General features: G+C 68.9%; 3 protein-coding genes across 3 annotated transcripts; 2 read left to right on the top strand and 1 right to left on the bottom strand.

The window, feature by feature from the left end:
• Positions 1-1,444: 1,444 nt before the first annotated feature.
• Positions 1,445-3,146, bottom strand: GADD45B (growth arrest and DNA damage inducible beta). The gene is made up of 4 exons (XM_053966168.1): positions 2,949-3,146; positions 2,759-2,860; positions 2,277-2,490; positions 1,445-2,154 (listed from the first exon to the last, which is right to left on the bottom strand). Exons 1-4 carry the CDS (start codon positions 2,984-2,986, stop codon positions 2,041-2,043), a joined length of 468 nt encoding a protein of 155 aa, XP_053822143.1. The 5' UTR covers positions 2,987-3,146; the 3' UTR covers positions 1,445-2,040.
• A 2,420-nt stretch (positions 3,147-5,566) lies between these two features.
• Positions 5,567-7,227, top strand: LOC128800744 (cocaine- and amphetamine-regulated transcript protein-like). The gene is made up of 3 exons (XM_053966179.1): positions 5,567-6,190; positions 6,738-6,821; positions 6,931-7,227. The coding sequence occupies exons 1-3, from the start codon at positions 6,059-6,061 to the stop codon at positions 7,036-7,038; spliced, it is 324 nt and encodes a 107-aa protein (XP_053822154.1). The 5' UTR covers positions 5,567-6,058; the 3' UTR covers positions 7,039-7,227.
• Positions 7,228-8,063: 836 nt separating this feature from the next.
• Positions 8,064-16,878, top strand: MAP1S (microtubule associated protein 1S). The gene is given in 8 exon segments (XM_053966182.1): positions 8,064-8,202; positions 9,341-9,442; positions 10,013-10,095; positions 10,474-10,614; positions 11,188-14,124; positions 14,126-14,339; positions 14,417-14,634; positions 15,373-16,878. Coding segments are annotated over 8 exon segments (3,981 nt in total). The 5' UTR covers positions 8,064-8,072; the 3' UTR covers positions 15,529-16,878.
• Positions 16,879-17,349: the final 471 nt, after the last annotated feature.

Raw genomic sequence — 17,349 nt, 5'->3', positions numbered from 1 at the left:
GGGGCTCCAGGGGTGGGGGTCCCCTTGTCCCCCCCCGGCTGGGGGGACTTTGGGGTCCATGGGGGGGGTGTCTGTGGGGGTTCCTGGGCGCGGGGGTGCCCCAGCTGCTGTTTGGGGTGACCCGGGGCGTCCCTGGGGGGACACGGGGACACCGTGGGTGCGTGACCGGCTCGGGTGGGTGAGCTCCGGGGGTGCCCTGCGGGTGGGAGGGGGGGATTTTGGGGGGTCTGGGGGGCGCGGGGGAGGTTTGGGGGGGCGGGCACCCCTCCCACCCCCGTGACACAGCCTCGGCCTGACACACCGGTCACACGAGTGGCACAGCCGCGGTGACAGCAGCGACAGGAATGGCCTCGTGACCCCGCTGCCTCATCAGTGAAACGAGTTTCGGCAGCCTCAGCCGCCCTCGGGCCCTTTCCCTTCGGGATTTTCCCGGGGGGGTCCCAGGGAACAGCGCGACCCCATCGTTCCCCCCACCCCGAGCTGAGACCCCCCCCCCCCCAGCTGGGGGACCTTGGGGGGGTCGCAGTTTGGGCCCCCCAGAGGGGGTTGTCACCACGTTGTCCCTTGGGACCGCCGGGACACGGCGCTGCGGTTCCTCCGCCGGGGCTGTCACACGCCGCGGTGCCCCCGTGCCTCAGTTTCCCCCGCAATCAAAACCCCAAAGCAGGGCACAGGGCACGTCCCCGAGCCACGCGACACCCGGGATGGCCACCGTGTCCCCAGCGCTGTGTCCCTGCCCAGGCGGACGCCGCGTCCCGGCCTGGCTCCCTGCCGGGGCTGGCACCGCTCCGGGCCCGGCGGCTCCCGGGGCCACCCCGTGTGACCCCGCGCGTGTGACCCGGGGCAGGGCCAGCTCAGGTGAGCTCTTCCTGCTCGGGGATGCGCCGGAGCCGCTCCGCCGAGCCCCCCCCGCCGCGGGTTCCCCATTTCCCACAGAGGGGGGACCCCACCCCCGACCCCACCGGCCTCACTTTCCCCGGAGCCCTCGGGGTTGTCCTTGTCCCCACTCCCGGAGGACGGAGGGAACTCCCCCCCCGCGGCCGGGGATGGGGGCGCGGGGCCTCCCCGGGCTCCCCCCACCCCCGCGGGCAGCCCCGGGCCCGCTTCCCACGCTGCGCGGGTGGGGGAAACTCCAGCCCCGAGGCCGGGGGGGGGGGGGGGGGGGCCCGTGCTCAGCTTCCCACGGAGCTCAGGGCACCTCGTGGGTGTTTTTCTTGGGGAAAAAAAAAAATCCCTTTTTCAGAGAAGGGTGGGGTGGGAATTTCTCCTCCAGCAGCAGCAGAGAGGCCACACACGGGTGGGAACCCCCAGCCCCTACAAAAGGCCCCCCCAGCGTGCAGAACCCCCGGGGGAGGTGGAGCCCACCCCAAAACCCACCCAGGAGGCGCCGATCCCGCTCCCTTGGGAACGGCTCCAGCAGAGCGCAGGGAAAAGCAAACACCAATAACGTCAGACATTTTATTGCAAATAAACTTAGTTCCTCGCTCAGTAGAAGAATAAACTCTGGAAAAGGTTCAGCTCAGGGTCTCCAAGTGCAAAAGCAGCACCCGGGGGGTGCAGGTCCATCTGTGCAGACGTCCGTAATTCCTTGGAAAAAGCAGTTTTTGCACCAAAAGAAAAATTAAAAATCCAGCCCTCTGCAGTCCTCGCCTCCATCGGGTCCCAGCTGCCAAAAATCCCGACGGTGTCCATCTCCGGGGCCACCCCCGCGCTCCGCAGCGCCCGCCCGGGGCTCCCCAGCTCCGGCCCCCGCTCCAGCACGACTCCTCGGCCGGCGGCTCCGGCCAGCGTCCATCCGGGCTCCGGCCAGCGTCCCCCTCCGGGCTTGGCACGGCTCCCTCCATTCCCACCGCAGCGGCCGCGCTCCCCCTTCCTCCTCTCCGGTTCAAAAGAAAAATAAAATCGGTGGGTTTTGGGGATTGTGGGTTGGAACTGGCTGTTTCTCCTTCTTTTTTTTTTTTTCCTGCTGTTTTGTGTTGGTTTTTTTTTTTTAAGGTTTTTAATCCTCCAAGTCCAGGCCGGGAAGGGGCCGGGAAGGGCTCAGCGCTCCTGCAGACACACGTAAGGCACCCACTGGTTCCTGTCGCGACTCTCGGCGCAGTAACTCGCCACCTCCGCCAGCGCCTGACTCTTCCAGGCGTCCGTGTGCGGGTTCTGGGGGAGCAGGAGCACGAGGTTAGTGCCACCAGCGCCCCGACACGTGTCCCCGAGCCCCGTCACCCTCCCCGGCCCCTGGCGGAGTCACGGGGCCGCCGGCGCGTCACCGCCGCGCTCACCGTGACCAGGAGACAGTGCAGGTCGCGGGGCTCGGCCTCGGGCTCGGGCTCGCCCAGGATGGCAGCGAGGCGCTGCATGCCCGACACGCGCAGGATGTGGATGTCGTTGTCGCAGCAGAACGCCTGGATCAGCGTGAAGTGGATCTGCAGGGCGATGTCACCCTCGTCCTCCTCGTCGGTGGCCAGCACGCACAGCACCACGCTGTCGGGGTCCCTGCGGGGTCGCGGCGGGTTAGGGGCGACCGGGACAGCTCGGGATGGTGGAACCCCCTCCCGCGGAGCTGTCACCCCCCCGCGCCACCTCCCTGTCGCGCTAAGAATGGGGGACAGACCCCCCAAATTCCGCCTGCTCGCCACCTCGTAAAAGCCTCCTGCCAGTAGCCCAAGAGCCAACCCTGCGCTAAGCGGGCCGGGATGAACCCCGCCACGCGAGCCAGACCCCCCCGACAGACCCCCCGACAGAGCCCTGTCGCGATACTCACACATTCATGAGCTTGGCCGACTCGTAGACCCCCACGGTGAGGCGGTCCTGCCGCTGCGCCGCCACCAGCACGCGCTCCACCGCCTCGCTCACCGCCTGCATCCTGTCGGGACGAACGACAGAGCCGGTGAGCGGCGACGGCGACAGCGACAGAGCCCCCCGCCGGACGCCCCGAGCCGGCCGCCACTTACTTGCTGCTATCGCAAGGCACCAGCTCCTCCAGGGTCATGGTGCAATTGTAATCCGCAGGAGAAGAAGGCAAACTCCAAGAGCAGTAATCCCGAGCGCGGCTATCGCGGGGATATCGCGGAGATACCGCGGCGCTATCGCGATCCCCGGCCCCGCTCCGCTCCCGCCGCCGCTCCAGCGCGATCGCTCTGAGCCCCGGCCGCGCCCGGCGCCGCCCTTTATAGCCTCCCGCCGCGGGGCGGGGCCCCGCGCGGCGCCCCCGCCTCGCCCATTGGCTGGCGCCGCGCGGGGCCGCCCACGGGCGCGGCGCTGATTGGGCGCCGCCGGCGGGGCCCACGTGGGGGTGAAACGGGGGGGGGGGGGGAGCGCGGGGGAAACCCCGCCCTGAAACTGCGCCCCCCCCCCGGGACGGGAGTGGGACCGGCGGGGGAACGGGGGAACGGGGGGGGAACGGGGGGGAACGGGGGAACGGGGGGGGAACGGGGGGGAACGGGGGAACGGGGGGGAACGGGGGGGAACGGGGGAACGGGGATCGGCCCGGCCCGGCCCGTGGGACCGGGACCCGCTCCGGGGGTCGCTCCTTGCACCGGGGGCTGCACCCGGGGTCGGTCGGTGCACCGGGCAGTGACCTGTGGGACCGGGGGCTGCACGGCGGGGGTCGGTCGGTGCACCGGGGCTGCACGGCGGGGGTCGGTCCCTGGGACCGGGGGCTGCTCCGAGGGTCTGTTCTTGCACCGGGGGTCGCTCCGGGGGTCGGTCGGTGCACGGGGGGTCGGTCCCTGGGACCGGGCGCTTCCCCAGGGGTCGGTTCGTGCACGGGGGTCTGCACGGCGGGGGTCGGTCCGTGGGACCGGAGCTGCACCGGGGGTCGGGGGCTGCACCGGGGGCTGCACCGGGGCTTGTTCGTTGACCAGGGGGTCGGTCAGTGGATCGGGGGCGGCAGCGGGGGTCGGTTCGTGGGCCGCGGAACGGTCCGTACACCGGGGGCTGCACCGGGGGTCTGTCGGTGGAGCGGGGGCTGCACCGGGGGGCGGCAATTCACGCACCGGAGCGCGGGGGCGGCTCGGTCCGCGCACCGGGACCTGCAGCCGGGGACGGGAGGGGTCGGTGCGCTCCGAGCCGGGGGAAAACGGGGACACGCGCGGAGCTGCGCGCGGGCGGCGGCCGCCACCTGCCGGGGACACGGCCCGGGCCCGCCGGGGACGCGCTCCCGCTGTCCCGGGGCTTGGCACGCCGGGGTCACCTCACCTTGGCCTCCCGGTCCCGCAGCTGCAGGGCCGGGCCGGTGCGTGAACCCCCGGGGGTCGCGGGACGTGCCTACGCCGTGCCTCAGTTTCCCGCGGCCGGGTCCTCCTGAGCCGCATTTCCCACGCTGTCCCCAGCCCACGGCGGTGCTGGCGCTCTGAGCGTGTCCCCGCTGTCCCCTGTCCCCTCTGCTGTCCCCGTGTCCCCCCCGTGTCCCCCCCCGTGTCCCCCCCGTGTCCGAGCGCGGCCGCAACTCATCGCACCGATGGCCGCGCTCCCGCTCTGACTCCTCCGAGCCAGCAGGCGGCGCTGTCTCCGCCCTCTCGGTGGCCCCGCCGCTAAGCCTTCTGGGAAATGTAGTCCTGGAGCGGCCTAATTCCCGCGCCATTAAACGGAGACTACATTACCCAGAGGGCTTTGTGCCCCGATGGGCGGAGCCCCGGGGTGTTGGCGGGAGCGGTGCCGCCAAACCGGGACCGGGACCGGGACCGGGACCCGACTGGGGCCGGGCTGGGGGTCACCAAACCGGCACCGACCTGGGCTGGGGGCAACCGAACCGGGGCCGGACCGAGTGGGGGGAGCCAAAACTGAGCTGGAGCAGGATCAGGGGCCACCGGACCGGGTCTAGAAGCCACCGGACCGGGACCGGACCTGGGGGGGATCCGCCAGACCGGATCGGGGGGAGCGCGCTCGGCGGCGGTCGCGGTTCTCCGCGCCCCGGTCGTGCTGGTGTCCGGCGGTGCCCCCCACCCCGTCCCGCCGCCCTTCCCGTCCCGGTTTCTCGGGGGTCTCCCCGTGGAGCCTCCGGGCGGGGACCCCCAAACCCCCAGCGAGGAGGAGGAGGGGGAAGAGGAAGGAGCTCAGCTGTGACGCTGGTGGCTGCGGGATAGGGGGGACCCCCCGGGGGTGAGGAGGGGCTGGGGGATCCCCGGGGGACAGGGGGGAACGGGGGCGGTGTCTGTGGGGACCCTGAGGGCTTTGGGGACCGGAGGGTGGTGGGACATGGAGGGACCAGCCAGGGACGGACCGGAGAGCCCCGCTGGGGGTACTGGGGAGCCTGGAGGGGCTGTGGGACAGCAGAGCGGCAGCGCCCCTGTGTCCCCCGTCTGTCCCCCTCTCTGTCCCTCTGTTTGTCCCCCGTCTGTCCCCCTGTCTGTCCCTCTGTTTGTCCTCCGTCTGTCCCTCTGTCTGTATTCCTTCTCTGTCCCCCAGTCTGTCCCTCTGTTGGTCCCCCGTCTGTCTCCCTGTCTGTCCCTGTCTGTCCCCCTGTCTGTCCCTCTGTCTGTCCCCTCTCTGTCCCCTCTCTGTCCCCCGTCTGTCCCCCTGTCTGTCCTCTGTCTGTCCCTGTCTGTCCCCTCTCTGTCCCCCTGTCTGTCCCCTCTCTGTCCCCTCTCTGTCCCCAGTCTGTCCCCCTGTCTGTCCCTGTCTGTCCCCTCTCTGTCCCCCTGTCTATCCCCTCTCTGTCCCCTCTCTGTCCCCAGTCTGTCCCCTGTCTGTCTGTCCCCAGCGCAGCCGCTCGTGCCCCGCCGTGCCCCCGGTCTGTGCCGTGTCCGGGGCCGCTCCGGGAGCGCGGCCGGGCCCAGCCCCGCTCGTGTTTGCTCAGGGAATTGGCAGCGGCTGCGGCCCGGGGGGGTCACCCGGGGGTCCCTGCCTGCGCTCTGCTGACGTCCGTCCCGGGCCGCTGGCTGGTGGCACCGGTGTCCCCAGGGATGCCGTGTCCCCCGGGCAGCCCGGTGACGGTGCCGGCCTTTGGGGGGACACAGGCGCCCCGTGTGCGTCACCGCCTGCTCGGGGGTGGCCGGGGGGGGGTATAAAGCCGAGCCTGGCACATCCCGGAGCATCCAGGGGCGCCGCCGGCACCGGGGACATGGAGAACGCTCTGCTCTGCCTGCTCTGCCTGCTGGGCTCCGGCCTCGTCCTGCTCGGCACCCCCGAACCGGTACCGGAGCTCCGGCCCACGCTGAGCCTGCCCGGGCACGGCCGGGAGGAGACGGAGCTGGTGAGGGGCTGGGGGAGCGGGGCGGGGGGTCCCCAGCACCCCCAGTGCGGGTCTGGGGCGTTTTGGGGTGCTCCTGTCCCCCCCACCCCGGCTTGGGGCCGGTTCTGGGGGGGCCGTGGGGACTGGGGAGGGGGAAGCCGAGACCCCCGCGCCGGTTCTGTGCCGCTGCCGGGCCCTCGGGAGGCTCCCGGCAGCAGCGGCACCGGGGACATCCCGCGGCACGCGGGGATCGCTGCTCTGGGGAATTCCGGTTGTTTTCTCCTTCCCTGGCCCATCTGGAGCATCCTGCGGGGAGGGTGGTGGGGACCGGAGCGGGGACGTGGGGCCGCGCCCTAGGGACAGACCCCGCACCCCCGGTGCTGCCCCAGCCCCGATTCCTGGCCGGGATCAGCCAGGCACAGCGACAGGAGCCTGGGGGACAGATCTGGAGCCCCCGGGTGTCCTGGGAATTGGGGTGGCAGATCCGCAGCCCTTGGGTGTCTCGGGACTCGGGGCGACAGATGCGGAGCCCCCGGGTGTCCCGGGAACTGGGGGTGCCCCGGTGCAGGTGGAGGTGCTCCGGGAGGTGCTGGACGAGCTGGGGACGCGGGAGCCGCCGGCGCTGGAGAAGAGGCTGAGCTGGGTGCCCTGGGTACGGCGGGGCTGGGGGGCGGCGGGGGCTCGCCCTGGCGGTTCGGGGGGACCCCAAACCCCCCCTTCGGTGGGGGTCCGGCCCCGGGGCTGACGGTGCCGCCCCGCAGTGCGAGCCCCGGGAGCCGTGCGCGGTGCGGCGCGGGGCGCGCATCGGGAAGCTCTGCAGCTGCCCCCGCGGCACCTCCTGCAACCTCTTCATCCTCAAGTGCTCCTGAGGGAGCGGGGACAGCGGGGGACAGCGGGGGACAGCGGGGGACACCAGCTGCCACCCGCCTGCGGCCCGGGCGGGGCAGGGAGGGGGAGCCGCGGGCCCCAGCCCCCTCCCCGCGCCGGGATGGACCCGCACGGCACCGCCGGTGCCCTGGCCCATGGGGCTGGCGGTGTCCAGGGACGCATTAAACCATTGGATCCACGCCTGCCGCCTGCTTTTTGGGGGGGGTTTGAGGTTCCCAGCCCCCTCTGCCGCTGGGCAGGGTCCTGAGGGAGGGGTGGGGTCCCATCCTGCCCCCCTTCCCTGTCGGGAATCTGAGGTTGGGGCAGGAATGGGAGAAAGGGAGTGGGAATCTCATCCCGCTGTGGTGGAGGGGAAGCAGGAATGGGCAGGGAGCTGAGTCCTGGATCCTCCCGTGGTCACGGCACCGGGGATTCCCGAGCCGCTGGAGGCGGGTGGATGGAGGATCCGCGGGGCTGTATGAGCCCCCCCGCATCCAGAATCCCGCATCCAGAATTCCAAATCCCCGTCCACGATCCCGCATGCAGAATCCTGCACCCCCATCCAGAATATCGCATCCCCATCCATGATCCCGCATTCCCATCCACGATCTCGCATCCAGAATCGCTCATCCCCATCCACGATCCCTCATCCCCATCCAGAATCCCTCATCCCCACCCAGAATCTCTCATCCTCACCCAGAATCCCGCATCCCCACCCAGAATCCCGCATCCCCATCCAGAATCCTGCATCCAGAATCCCTCATCCCCACCCAGAATCCCTCATCCCCACCCAGAATCCCGCATCCGCGATCCCGCATCCCCGTCCAGAACCCCCCACCCCGCACCGCCCGCGCGGGCCCCACCCGCTGCCCCACCCCGCGCGTTGCCCCTTTAAGAGCCCTCTCTCCCACCTCCGCTCCGCCCACACGCCTCCCCTCCGACGCCTCCCATTGGCTGGCGGTGACATCAGTGGGTGTGGCACGGCCGGCGGTGACGCAGGGGGCGTGGCCAGCGGGGCGGGCGGGGGGCGCCGAAGATGGCGGCGGCTCCGGTGGCTCCGGCCCCTCCGGCCGCGGGGCCGCGCCGCTTCTCGCTGCTCGCCATCGTGGGCGGCGGCTGCCACCGGCCCGGCCTCAGGGCCGCCGCCCTGCAGCAGCTGGAGCGAGGTGAGACCGCGTGATGCTCCGGGGGATCCTCCCGGACCCGCCCGCCTGCACCGGAGGAGCGCCCCCCGGGGATGCCCCGCTCGGTCCCGCGGCGCCGGGGTGTGATCGCCCCTGTCGGGCTGACCCCTCCCGACCCTGGAGCCGCCCCTTGGCGTTCCCAGGCTTTGCGCCCCGAAATTCCCAGGATTTGCCCCATTTCCTGCCCGCCCCCCCCCCCCCCGGATCTGCGCCCCCTCAGCCCCTGCTCCTCTGAAATCCCAGCTCTGCCCCTTTTTCCTGCCCCAAAATCCTCGGGGGTCCGAACCCTCGAGCTCTTTCTCCTCTCAAGACCTCCAGGATTTGCTCCTCCTGGATTTGCTCCCCCGCCAGGACCTGCCCCATTCCCTGCGCCCCTAAATCGCCGGGATCTGCCCCCAAATCCCCAGGACTGACCCCACAGATTGCGGGGACCCCCTCCAGCCCCCACAGCGCTCCCTGAGCCGTGCCCGGATTTGGGGGGGGGGTCTCAGGCCGTGACCCCGGAACATCCCAGCGGGGGCAGATCCCAAAGCCAGGACGGGAGCGACATTCCCAGGGCTGGCCCTCCCTGCGGGCCTGTCCCAAACCTCGCCAAAACCATCCCAAAACGGCCCCAAACCCTTGTGCAACCCCGCGCCGGTTGCACCATCCCCCCCCCGTTCTCCGCCCGTCACCGGGAGCGCCCGGGGCCACCCGAATGTTTGGGAATCGGCTCCCAAAATCCCTTCTGGGAAGTCCCGAAGGGCTGCGCGGGTGCTGCACCTGTCCCCGGTGCTGGCAGGTAGCGCCGAATGAAATCTTTTAATTCCCTAATTGGCACCTTTGAGGAGGTGTTGGCAGAGCTGCTCGTGCCCCGGGGGGTCGGGATTCGGGATTTGGGATTTGGCAGAGCCGGAGCTGCCGTGAGTCACGGCACGAGGAGCTCACCTGCCGGGCAGGTGTTGGCACAGGTGGGCTCGGAGGCACCCCGGAAACACCTTAGGGGGGGATTTTTGGGGGGATTTTAGGGAGGGTTTTACGGGCTCAGCCCCAGGTGGCGCCGTGTGGGTTTTGGGGATGGCGCTGGCGGGTTCTGAGCCCCCCCCGATCCCAAATTTTTGCTCCGCGTTTCTCCCCGCAGGGATCCGCTCGTGGGACATCGACCTCGCCTGCTGCAACCTGGACGAGCAGCTGAAGCTCTTCGTGTCCCGGCACTCGGCCACCTTCTCCAGCATTGTCAAAGGTAAAATACGGGGTGAAAAACCGGGAAAGAGGGGGAGAAGCGCTCCCGGAGGCCGGGGAGGGGATCAGGGGCGCCCCCTCCCCGTTCCCCCCTCCCGGGTTTTGTGGGAGGAGGCCTGGCTTTGTGCCCCCCCCCATCCAAACCCCGTGATCCCCACGTGAGGAGCCGCAGCTGCTTCCTTCTCCCACCCCGGGGCGGGATGGGATTTTCCACGGAGGGATGGAAAGGGGAAAACGGAGCTGGGGCTGCTCCAGTGCCTTTCCCCCCACATCCCACCCCCGGCTGGCTCCCCCGTGGGCGTTTCCCTGCTTAGAGGGGGAAATGAACCCCAAAACCCCCCCCGGGAGCACCTGGAGCGTTTGGGGGAGTCTCCCCCACCTGTCCCCCCTCCCGTTCCCTCCCCTCCCCGGGCAGGAAGGACACGGGAAATGTGTCCCCCGGCCCCCGCGGCGTCCGGCAGCGGGACCGTGCCCGTCCCTCTTCCGCCGGAAAACCGGGCAGCGCCGGGCCGTGCCGCCCCCACGGGGACAATCCGGGGGGGCCGTGGCTGTCACCCCTCGGTCCCCGCAGGTCAGCGGACCCTCCACCACCGCGGGGACGTGCTGGAGACCCTGGTGCTGCTCAACCCTTCCGACAAATCCCTGTGCGACGAGGTGAGCCGGGGACGCTGCTGCGGGACGGGTTTGGTGCTCCGGGACGGGTTTGGTCCCCCCTGTGCTGTCCCCCCTGTGCTGGCACGGTGTCCCCCCTGTGCTGTCCCCTCTGTGCTGGCACGGTGTCCCCTCTGTGCTGACACGGTGTCCCCTCTGTACTGACACGGTGTCCCCTCTGTGCTGTCCCCTCTGTGCTGGCACTGTGTCCCCTCTGTACTGACACGGTGTCCCCCCTGTGCTGTCCCCTCTGTGCTGGCACTGTGTCCCCTCTGTACTGACACGGTGTCCCCTCTGTGCTGTCCCCCCTGTGCTGGCACGGTGTCCCCCCTGTGCTGACACGGTGTCCCCTCTGTGCTGGTGTCCCCACTCCGTCCCCAGCTGCGGAACCTCATCACGGACGTGTCGCAGCACAAGCTGCTGGTGTTTGCGGGGCCCTGCGTGGAGGACACCGGGGAGCTGATGCTGCAGACCGGCTGCTTCTCCCTGCGGGATTTCATCCAGATCTTCACGGACAAGGAGGTGCGGGGAGGGGGCGATCCTGGGGGGTTTAGGGGGCAGGGGTTGGGAGTTTCGTGGGGCAGATCCTGGGGATTTAGGGGGTACAGGTCCTGGGGATTTAGTGGGGTAGATGCTGGGGATCTGGGAGCGCAAATCTCGGGGGAAGATGCTGGGAGTTTGGGGAGCAAATCCTGGGGGTGTTGGGGGGAAGATCCCGGGGGGTTGAGGGGCAGGGAAAGGGGCAGATCCTGCGAGTTTAGGGGTGCAGATCCTGGGGATTTAGGGGTGCAGATCCTGCGAGTTAAGGGGTGCAGATCCTGGGGATTTATGGAGGCAGATCCTCAGCTGGATCCACAGCTGCAGCCAGGGTGGGCAGTCAGGGAAAGCCCCCCCTTGGCAGCCCCCCCCTCCCCAGGACCCTGCCCAGCAGCAGAGGGGGCTGGCACCCCAAAATCCCCGCAAAAAGCAGGCAGCAGGTGCGGATCCAATGGTTTAATGTGTCCCTGGACATCTCCCACCCCCATGGGTCCATCCTGGTGGGCGGTGGGGGTGACCCCGGTGCCCCCTCCCACCTGAAGCTGCCCCTCTGTGCAGGTGGGTGAGATCCTGAGCTCTGCGGACCCCTCGGCCAAGGCCAGGCTGACCATCAGCTGCCCCGATTTCGGGGAGTGGAGGGACTCGGGCTTGGAGCACCACAACCTGCAGGACTTCATCGAGCTGCGCTACAACCCCGGCTGCGTCCTGCCGGAGATGGAGGGGCTGGAGGAGTTCATGGAGTACCTGTCGGAGTCTCTGGAGCCCCAGTCCCCCTTTGACCTGCTGGAGCCCCCCACCATGGTGGGATTCCTGAAGCTCTCCAAGCCCTGCTGCTACATCTTCCCGGGCGGGAGAGGCGACTCGGCTTTCTTCGCCGTCAACGGCTTCAACGTCTTGGTCAACGGCGGCTCCAACCCCAAATCCTCCTTCTGGAAGCTGGTGCGGCACCTGGACCGCATCGACTCCATCCTGGTGACGCACGCGGGCACGGACAGCCTGCCCGGCATCAACAGCCTGCTGCAGAGGAAGCTGGCCGAGCTGGAGGAGGACCCTTCCCAGAGCTCCCAGGGCAACGGCGACTGGGCCAAGAACCTCATCTCGCCCGAGCTGGGCGTCGTCTTCCTCAACGCCTCCGAGAAGCTCAAGGACATCGAGGGCGACTCGCGGGTGCTGAAGAGCTGCGACGAGGCCGCGCTGACCCTGCACTACCTGGACAAGCTGGGCATCCGGCCCAACCTGCTGGCCCGCGACAGCGGCCCCCGCGCCGAGCCCACCGTGCTCTTCCAGAAGATGGGCGTGGGCCGGCTGGACATGTACGTGCTGAACCCCGTGAAGGGCACCAAGGAGCTGGAGTTCCTCCTGCAGCACTGGCCGGGGAACGGCTTCCCCAGGGAGCAGGAGCTGCCGCTGCAGTGCCTGACCTCGCTGTGCGTGCTGCTGGTGTGGCACCCCGTCAGCCGCTCCGAGAAGATCATCCGGGTGCTGTTCCCCGGCTGCACGCCCCAGGCGCGGATCCTGGAAGGGCTGGAGAAGGTGAAGCACCTGGAGTTCCTCAAGCACCCCGTGGTCACCAAGAATGACCTGAAGGGCACGGCGCAGGCGGAGAAGCCGCCGAAGCAGAGGAGGGCGGAGAGCAAGGAGAGCCTCAAGTCGGGCTCCAAGCTGAGCTTGGTGGAGGCCGCGGCGCCGGCGCCCAAGGAGAAGGCCCCGAAGGTGGAGAGGAAGGAGGTGAAATCTGGGACCAAGGAGAAGCCAAAATCCCTGGGGGACGCGGCCAGAACGGGGTCAGAAGAGGAGAAAGCCAAGGATGCCCGAGCCAAGCCGGACTCGGCGGCTGAGAAGGCGAAGGGGGACGCGAAACCGAAGCCGAACAAGGAAAAAGCGGCGCCCAAGAAGGAGCCGATGGCCAGGAAGGAGGAGAAGAAGCCACCGAAGAAGGACGAGGGCGCCGAGGCCAAGGCGGAGGCCAAGAAGGAGGTGAAGGTGCTGAAGAAGGAGGCGAAGGCCGAGACGCTGCGGAAGGACTCGAAGGACAGCAAGGCAGAGGCCAAGGCTCCGGCCAAGGCTCCGGCCCGGAAAACGCCGGTCCCGGAGAGCCGCAAGCCCCTGGCCAAGGCCGGCAGCATCAAGAAGTCCTCGCTCAAGAAAGAACCAGAGAAACCCAAGGCTAAAACCGCCCGGAAGGAGCCGGGGACGTCGGACGGCTCCAAGTCCTCCTCCCCTGAGGAGATGCTGCCGGAGGCCGAGCAGGAGGGCGGGAGGAGGAGGAAGGAAGAATCCACGGATGAAGGCATCGCCACGGCCGACAGCGAGCTGGAGCCTTCATCCCTGGAGAACGGGGGGACCCGGCGCCCTGGGGACCCGTCCTGCCTGGAGAACGGCCTGGAAGACCCCGAGAGCCCCCAGCGCTTGCGCTACCTGGAGAGCAGCCCCCTGCGAGCCGTGTGCCCCCCGTCCCCCATGGCCAAGACCCCCAAGAGCGACCGCAGCGTCAACTTCGACCTGACGCCCACCGGGCTGCTCAACCACGGCCCCGAGGGCGCCGAGGACCCCTGCGGCAGCTCCGAGGAGAAGACCCTGGAGATGATGTCCCCGGCCAGCTCGGGGCCGGCCAGCGCCGGCCACACGCCCTTCCACCAGTCGCCGGTGGAGGACGGCGCCGAGGAGCCGGGCGCCGGCGCCGCCCGGCAGCAGAGCGCGTGGCCGGCGGCCGGAGCGGGCAAGGAGGGCCCGGTGCCGGACAAGCAGGCGGGGTGCCTGTCCCTCAGCCCCTTCAAGGATGACGTCCCCGACGTGTCCCCCACCATCACCACGCCCTCGCTGCCGGCCGAGGTGGGCTCCCCGCACTCCACCGAGGTGGACGAGTCGCTCTCGGTGTCCTTCGAGCAGGTGCTGCCGCCGGTCAGCGAGTCCCCCCCGGAGGAGGGGCGGCGATCCCGCGGCTCCGGGGACGCGCCCGAGCCCGAGGCCACCAAAGGAGGGCTGTCGCTGCCGCTGCGGCCGTGCCACCACCCGCCCTGGGCCGACGGGGACGCGGCGCCGCGGCCCGGCCGCCGCTCGGACTCGCCCCACGACGTGGACCTGTGCCTGGTGTCCCCCTGCGAGTTCGAGCACCCCAAGTCCGAGCGGTCGCCCTCGGCCGCCGCCAGCCCGCGGGAGCTGTCGGACAGCGACCCGTCGCAGGAGCTGGCGCCGCCCCAGGGCCGGCCGGGCGAGACCCCCCCCACGTCGGTCAGCGAGTCGCTGCCCACCCTCTCCGACTCCGACGCCCCTCCGGCCACCGAGGACTGCCCGTCCATCCTGGCCGACGGGCTGGAGTCGGACGAGGACTCGGAGCGGCCGCCCCGCGGCGCGGCCCGAGCGTGCGACCCGCTGCCAGCCCCCCTGAAGGACCCGTGTCCCCTCCCTGCCCAGCCCGGAATCTGCATGGTGGACCCCGAGGCGCTGCCCCCCGGCCGCAAGGAGCCCCCCGGCGCCAGGGTGAAGAGGACCCCGTCCCGCGTGGGCTCGGCGCCCGCCGCCCCCAGGGCCGAGCCGCCCCGCGTCCCCCCCGCCTCGGCCGCCAAGGCCAGGCCTCCGGCCGGCGCCGCCGGGGACAAGGCCAGGCCGCCCCTCGGGGACAAGAAGGGCCCGTCCAGCGGGGCCCCCGGCAACGCCCCGCGGCGCCGGAGCCCGGCCGGCGGCCGGAGCCGGGCGGGCGTCGCCGGCAGGTACGGGCGGGCGGCACGGGGGTGGCACCGCGGGGCCTTTGGGGCGCGCCGTGACCGCTGTCCCCCTGTCGTGGCAGGCACGAGGGCTGCGGCCCCCCAGGGACCCCCGGTGTACGTGGACCTGGCGTACCTGCCCGGCTCCTGGAGCGCCCGCACGGTGGACGAGGAGTTCTTCCGGCGGATCCGCGCGCTCTGCTACGTGGTCAGCGGCGATGACCACCTGAAGGAGGGCGTGCTGCGGCCGCTGCTCGACGCCCTCCTGGCGGGCAAGCACCAGTGGGGCGTCGACATCCAGGTGAGTGCCCAGCCTGGGCCCGGGAGGGTGGGATCGGCTCCCTCGTGGCGCTGGGTGGGGGCGACAAAATGTCCTGGGGGTGCCTTCCCGATATTTGGGGGTGACAAAATGTCCTGGGGGTCCCTTGTCAATATTTGGGGGGTGACAAAGTGTCCTGGGGGTCCATTGTCAATATTTGGGGGTGACAAAGTGTCCTGGGGGTCCATTGTCAATATTTGGGGGTGACAAAATGTCCTGGGGGTCCCTTCCTGATATTTGGGGGTGACAAAATGTCCTGGGGGTCCCTTGTCAATATTTGGGGGTGACAAAATGTCCTGGGGGTCCCTTCCTGATATTTGCAGGTGACAAAATGTCCTGGGGGTCCCTTGTCAATATTTGGGGGGTGACAAAGTGTCCTGGGGGTCCCTTCCCACTGCTGGGAGGTGACAAAGTGTCCTGGGGGTCCCTTGTCAATATTTGGGGGTGACAAAATGTCCTGGGGGTCCATTGTCAATATTTGGGGGTGACAAAATGTCCTGGGGGTCCCTTCCTGATATTTGGGGGGTGACAAAATGTCCTGGGGGTCCCTTGTCAATATTTAGGGGGTGACAAGGTGTCCTGGGGGTCCTTCCCAGTGCCTGAGGGGGTGACTGGACATTGTGGGTGCCCCCTCCCGATGCTGGGGGGGGGACACAAGGTGTCCTGGGTGCCCCTTCCCCATGCTGGGGTGGTGACAGGGTGGCCTGGCCGACCCTTCAGGTGACCCTGATCCCCACCTTCGACTCGCTGGTGATGCACGAGTGGTACCAGGAGACGCACGAGCGGCAGCAGGAGCTGGGCATCACCGTGCTGGGCAGCAACAGCACCGTGGCCATGCAGGACGAGACCTTCCCCGCCTGCAAGGTGGAGTTCTGAGGGGGGGGCACGGCCCGGGGGCCGCCCCCGCCCTCCTCCCCGAGCCCCCCACCCCTCTCTGAGCCCCCCAGCCGAGCTCGGAGGGGAGGGACGGGGACAGCGCGGGGGCGTCCCCGCCGTGCCACCGCTGCCAGCCCGGGGAGGGGACAAGGGACCAGCTGGGCACGGCGGGGGGGGGGGGACAGGACGTGTCCCCCAGCCCGCCCAGCCGCGGTGCTGAGCCGTCCCCCACGGGCAGCTCGTTGGAACAGGGTAAATTTCGGTGTTTTGTTGGGTTTTCTTCCCCCCTTTCCCCGGATGAGCCACAGTTCCCCCCCCCCCCAAACACCCCTCAAATTGGGGGGGGAAGGGGCTGGGTCTCCCTTTTTTTGGGGGGGGGGACAAAGCTGGGACAACCTCGAGGGTCCCATCCCTGAGGGGGTTGGGGGGTGCTGCTGTGGGGTTGTCCCTGGTGTTTTGTCCCCCCACCCAAAACGGTTGTGCCCCCCCCCCCAAAAAAACTGTTGTGGCCCCCCCCAGCCCCCAAAATTGATTGTAACCCCCCCCTCACGTGCAGCATCCCCTCCCCCGGGCTGAGACCTGCCCAGCTCGCTGCACTGATGGCCCTTCCCTCCCCAGCCTTTCCCCCCCAAAATTTTGGGGTGGGGGCTGAACAAAGGCACCCCCCAGCCCCTCATTTTTATGGGGGGGGGGAGGGGAGTGTAAAGCGGCCCCCCCCCACCCACCCCCGCCCCCGGGAGCTGCCAAAAGCTGTTCAGAACCAAACGTCACGTGCAATTTTTAAGGCGTTTTATGAGCGGAGAGCACCAAAGGGGGGTCAAGGCGGGGCTGGGGGGGGGGGCACAGAATGTCAGGACCCCCCCCCCAAATTCCCCCCTGGGACAAACACTAACCTGTTTTTGTAGGAGGCTCCTCGATGGCTGTTTTTGTAATGACTTTTTAAGATAAAACAAAACAAAAAAAAAGACAAAAATCGTGAAAACTGAAGAAACCAAACCTTTTTTTTTTTCCTGTCGGTTTTTTTGAGGGGGGGTTATTTATCTTTGCTTCCCCCCCCCAATAAATGCCCGTAGGGGCTTTTACCTTTGATTGTATCGTCCTACATGTTTGGGGAGGGGGCACTGAATGTTTCACCTTTAGTGCTTTATATCGTTCTTTTCTCAGCTGGAAGGTTTGGAGGTTGGTGGGGGGCGATTTTTGGGGTGGGTGGGGTGGCTGTGACCACCCCCCCCCTCCCCAAAACCCAGCCCCTGCCCGTGGCCACCGGCACACACTCCCCGTCCTGCACGCCACGTTCCCGTTTGGCAATTGTGTGGAAAATGAGCATTAAAGAGGATCATTCCCAGTGGATCTTTGTCTCCTGGGCTCTTTTTTTTTTTTTTTTTTTTTCTTTTGGGGGGGGTCCTCCATGGATTTGGGGAGGGGTTGGAAAAGGATGGGTTGAGCTCGGCCTTTGTTGGGGGGGGTGGGTTTTGCGGTGGTACCACGAGGTGGGAAAGGGATTTTGGGTTTTTTTTTGGGGGGGGGGTTGCAGATGGTGGTGGGAGAGGGGTTGGGGGATTTAGGGGGGGGGTCCAGGGTGTCACCCGGGGGGGTTGAGAGGGGTCGGGGGGGGGGGGGTGGATGCGCTGCGGTGCGGCAGCGCCGAGGCTGAGGCTGGATGCGGGGTTGCCATGACAACCCCATCCCGTCCCCATCCCCGTCCCCATCCCCGCATCCCAGCCCCGCCGCCCCCGGCCCCGCCAGCAGCAGCAGGAGGAGGAGGAGGAGGAGGAGGAGGAGGAGGAGGAGGAGGAGGAGGTTGCAGCCGCTGCCTTCAGC

Source organism: Vidua chalybeata, chromosome 27, assembly GCF_026979565.1.
Source record: "Vidua chalybeata isolate OUT-0048 chromosome 27, bVidCha1 merged haplotype, whole genome shotgun sequence".
In the NCBI taxonomy this organism is placed as follows: Eukaryota; Metazoa; Chordata; class Aves; order Passeriformes; family Viduidae; genus Vidua; species Vidua chalybeata.
The sequence above is the reverse complement of the archived record's forward strand: the minus strand, read 5'-3'. Positions and strand labels throughout refer to the sequence as shown.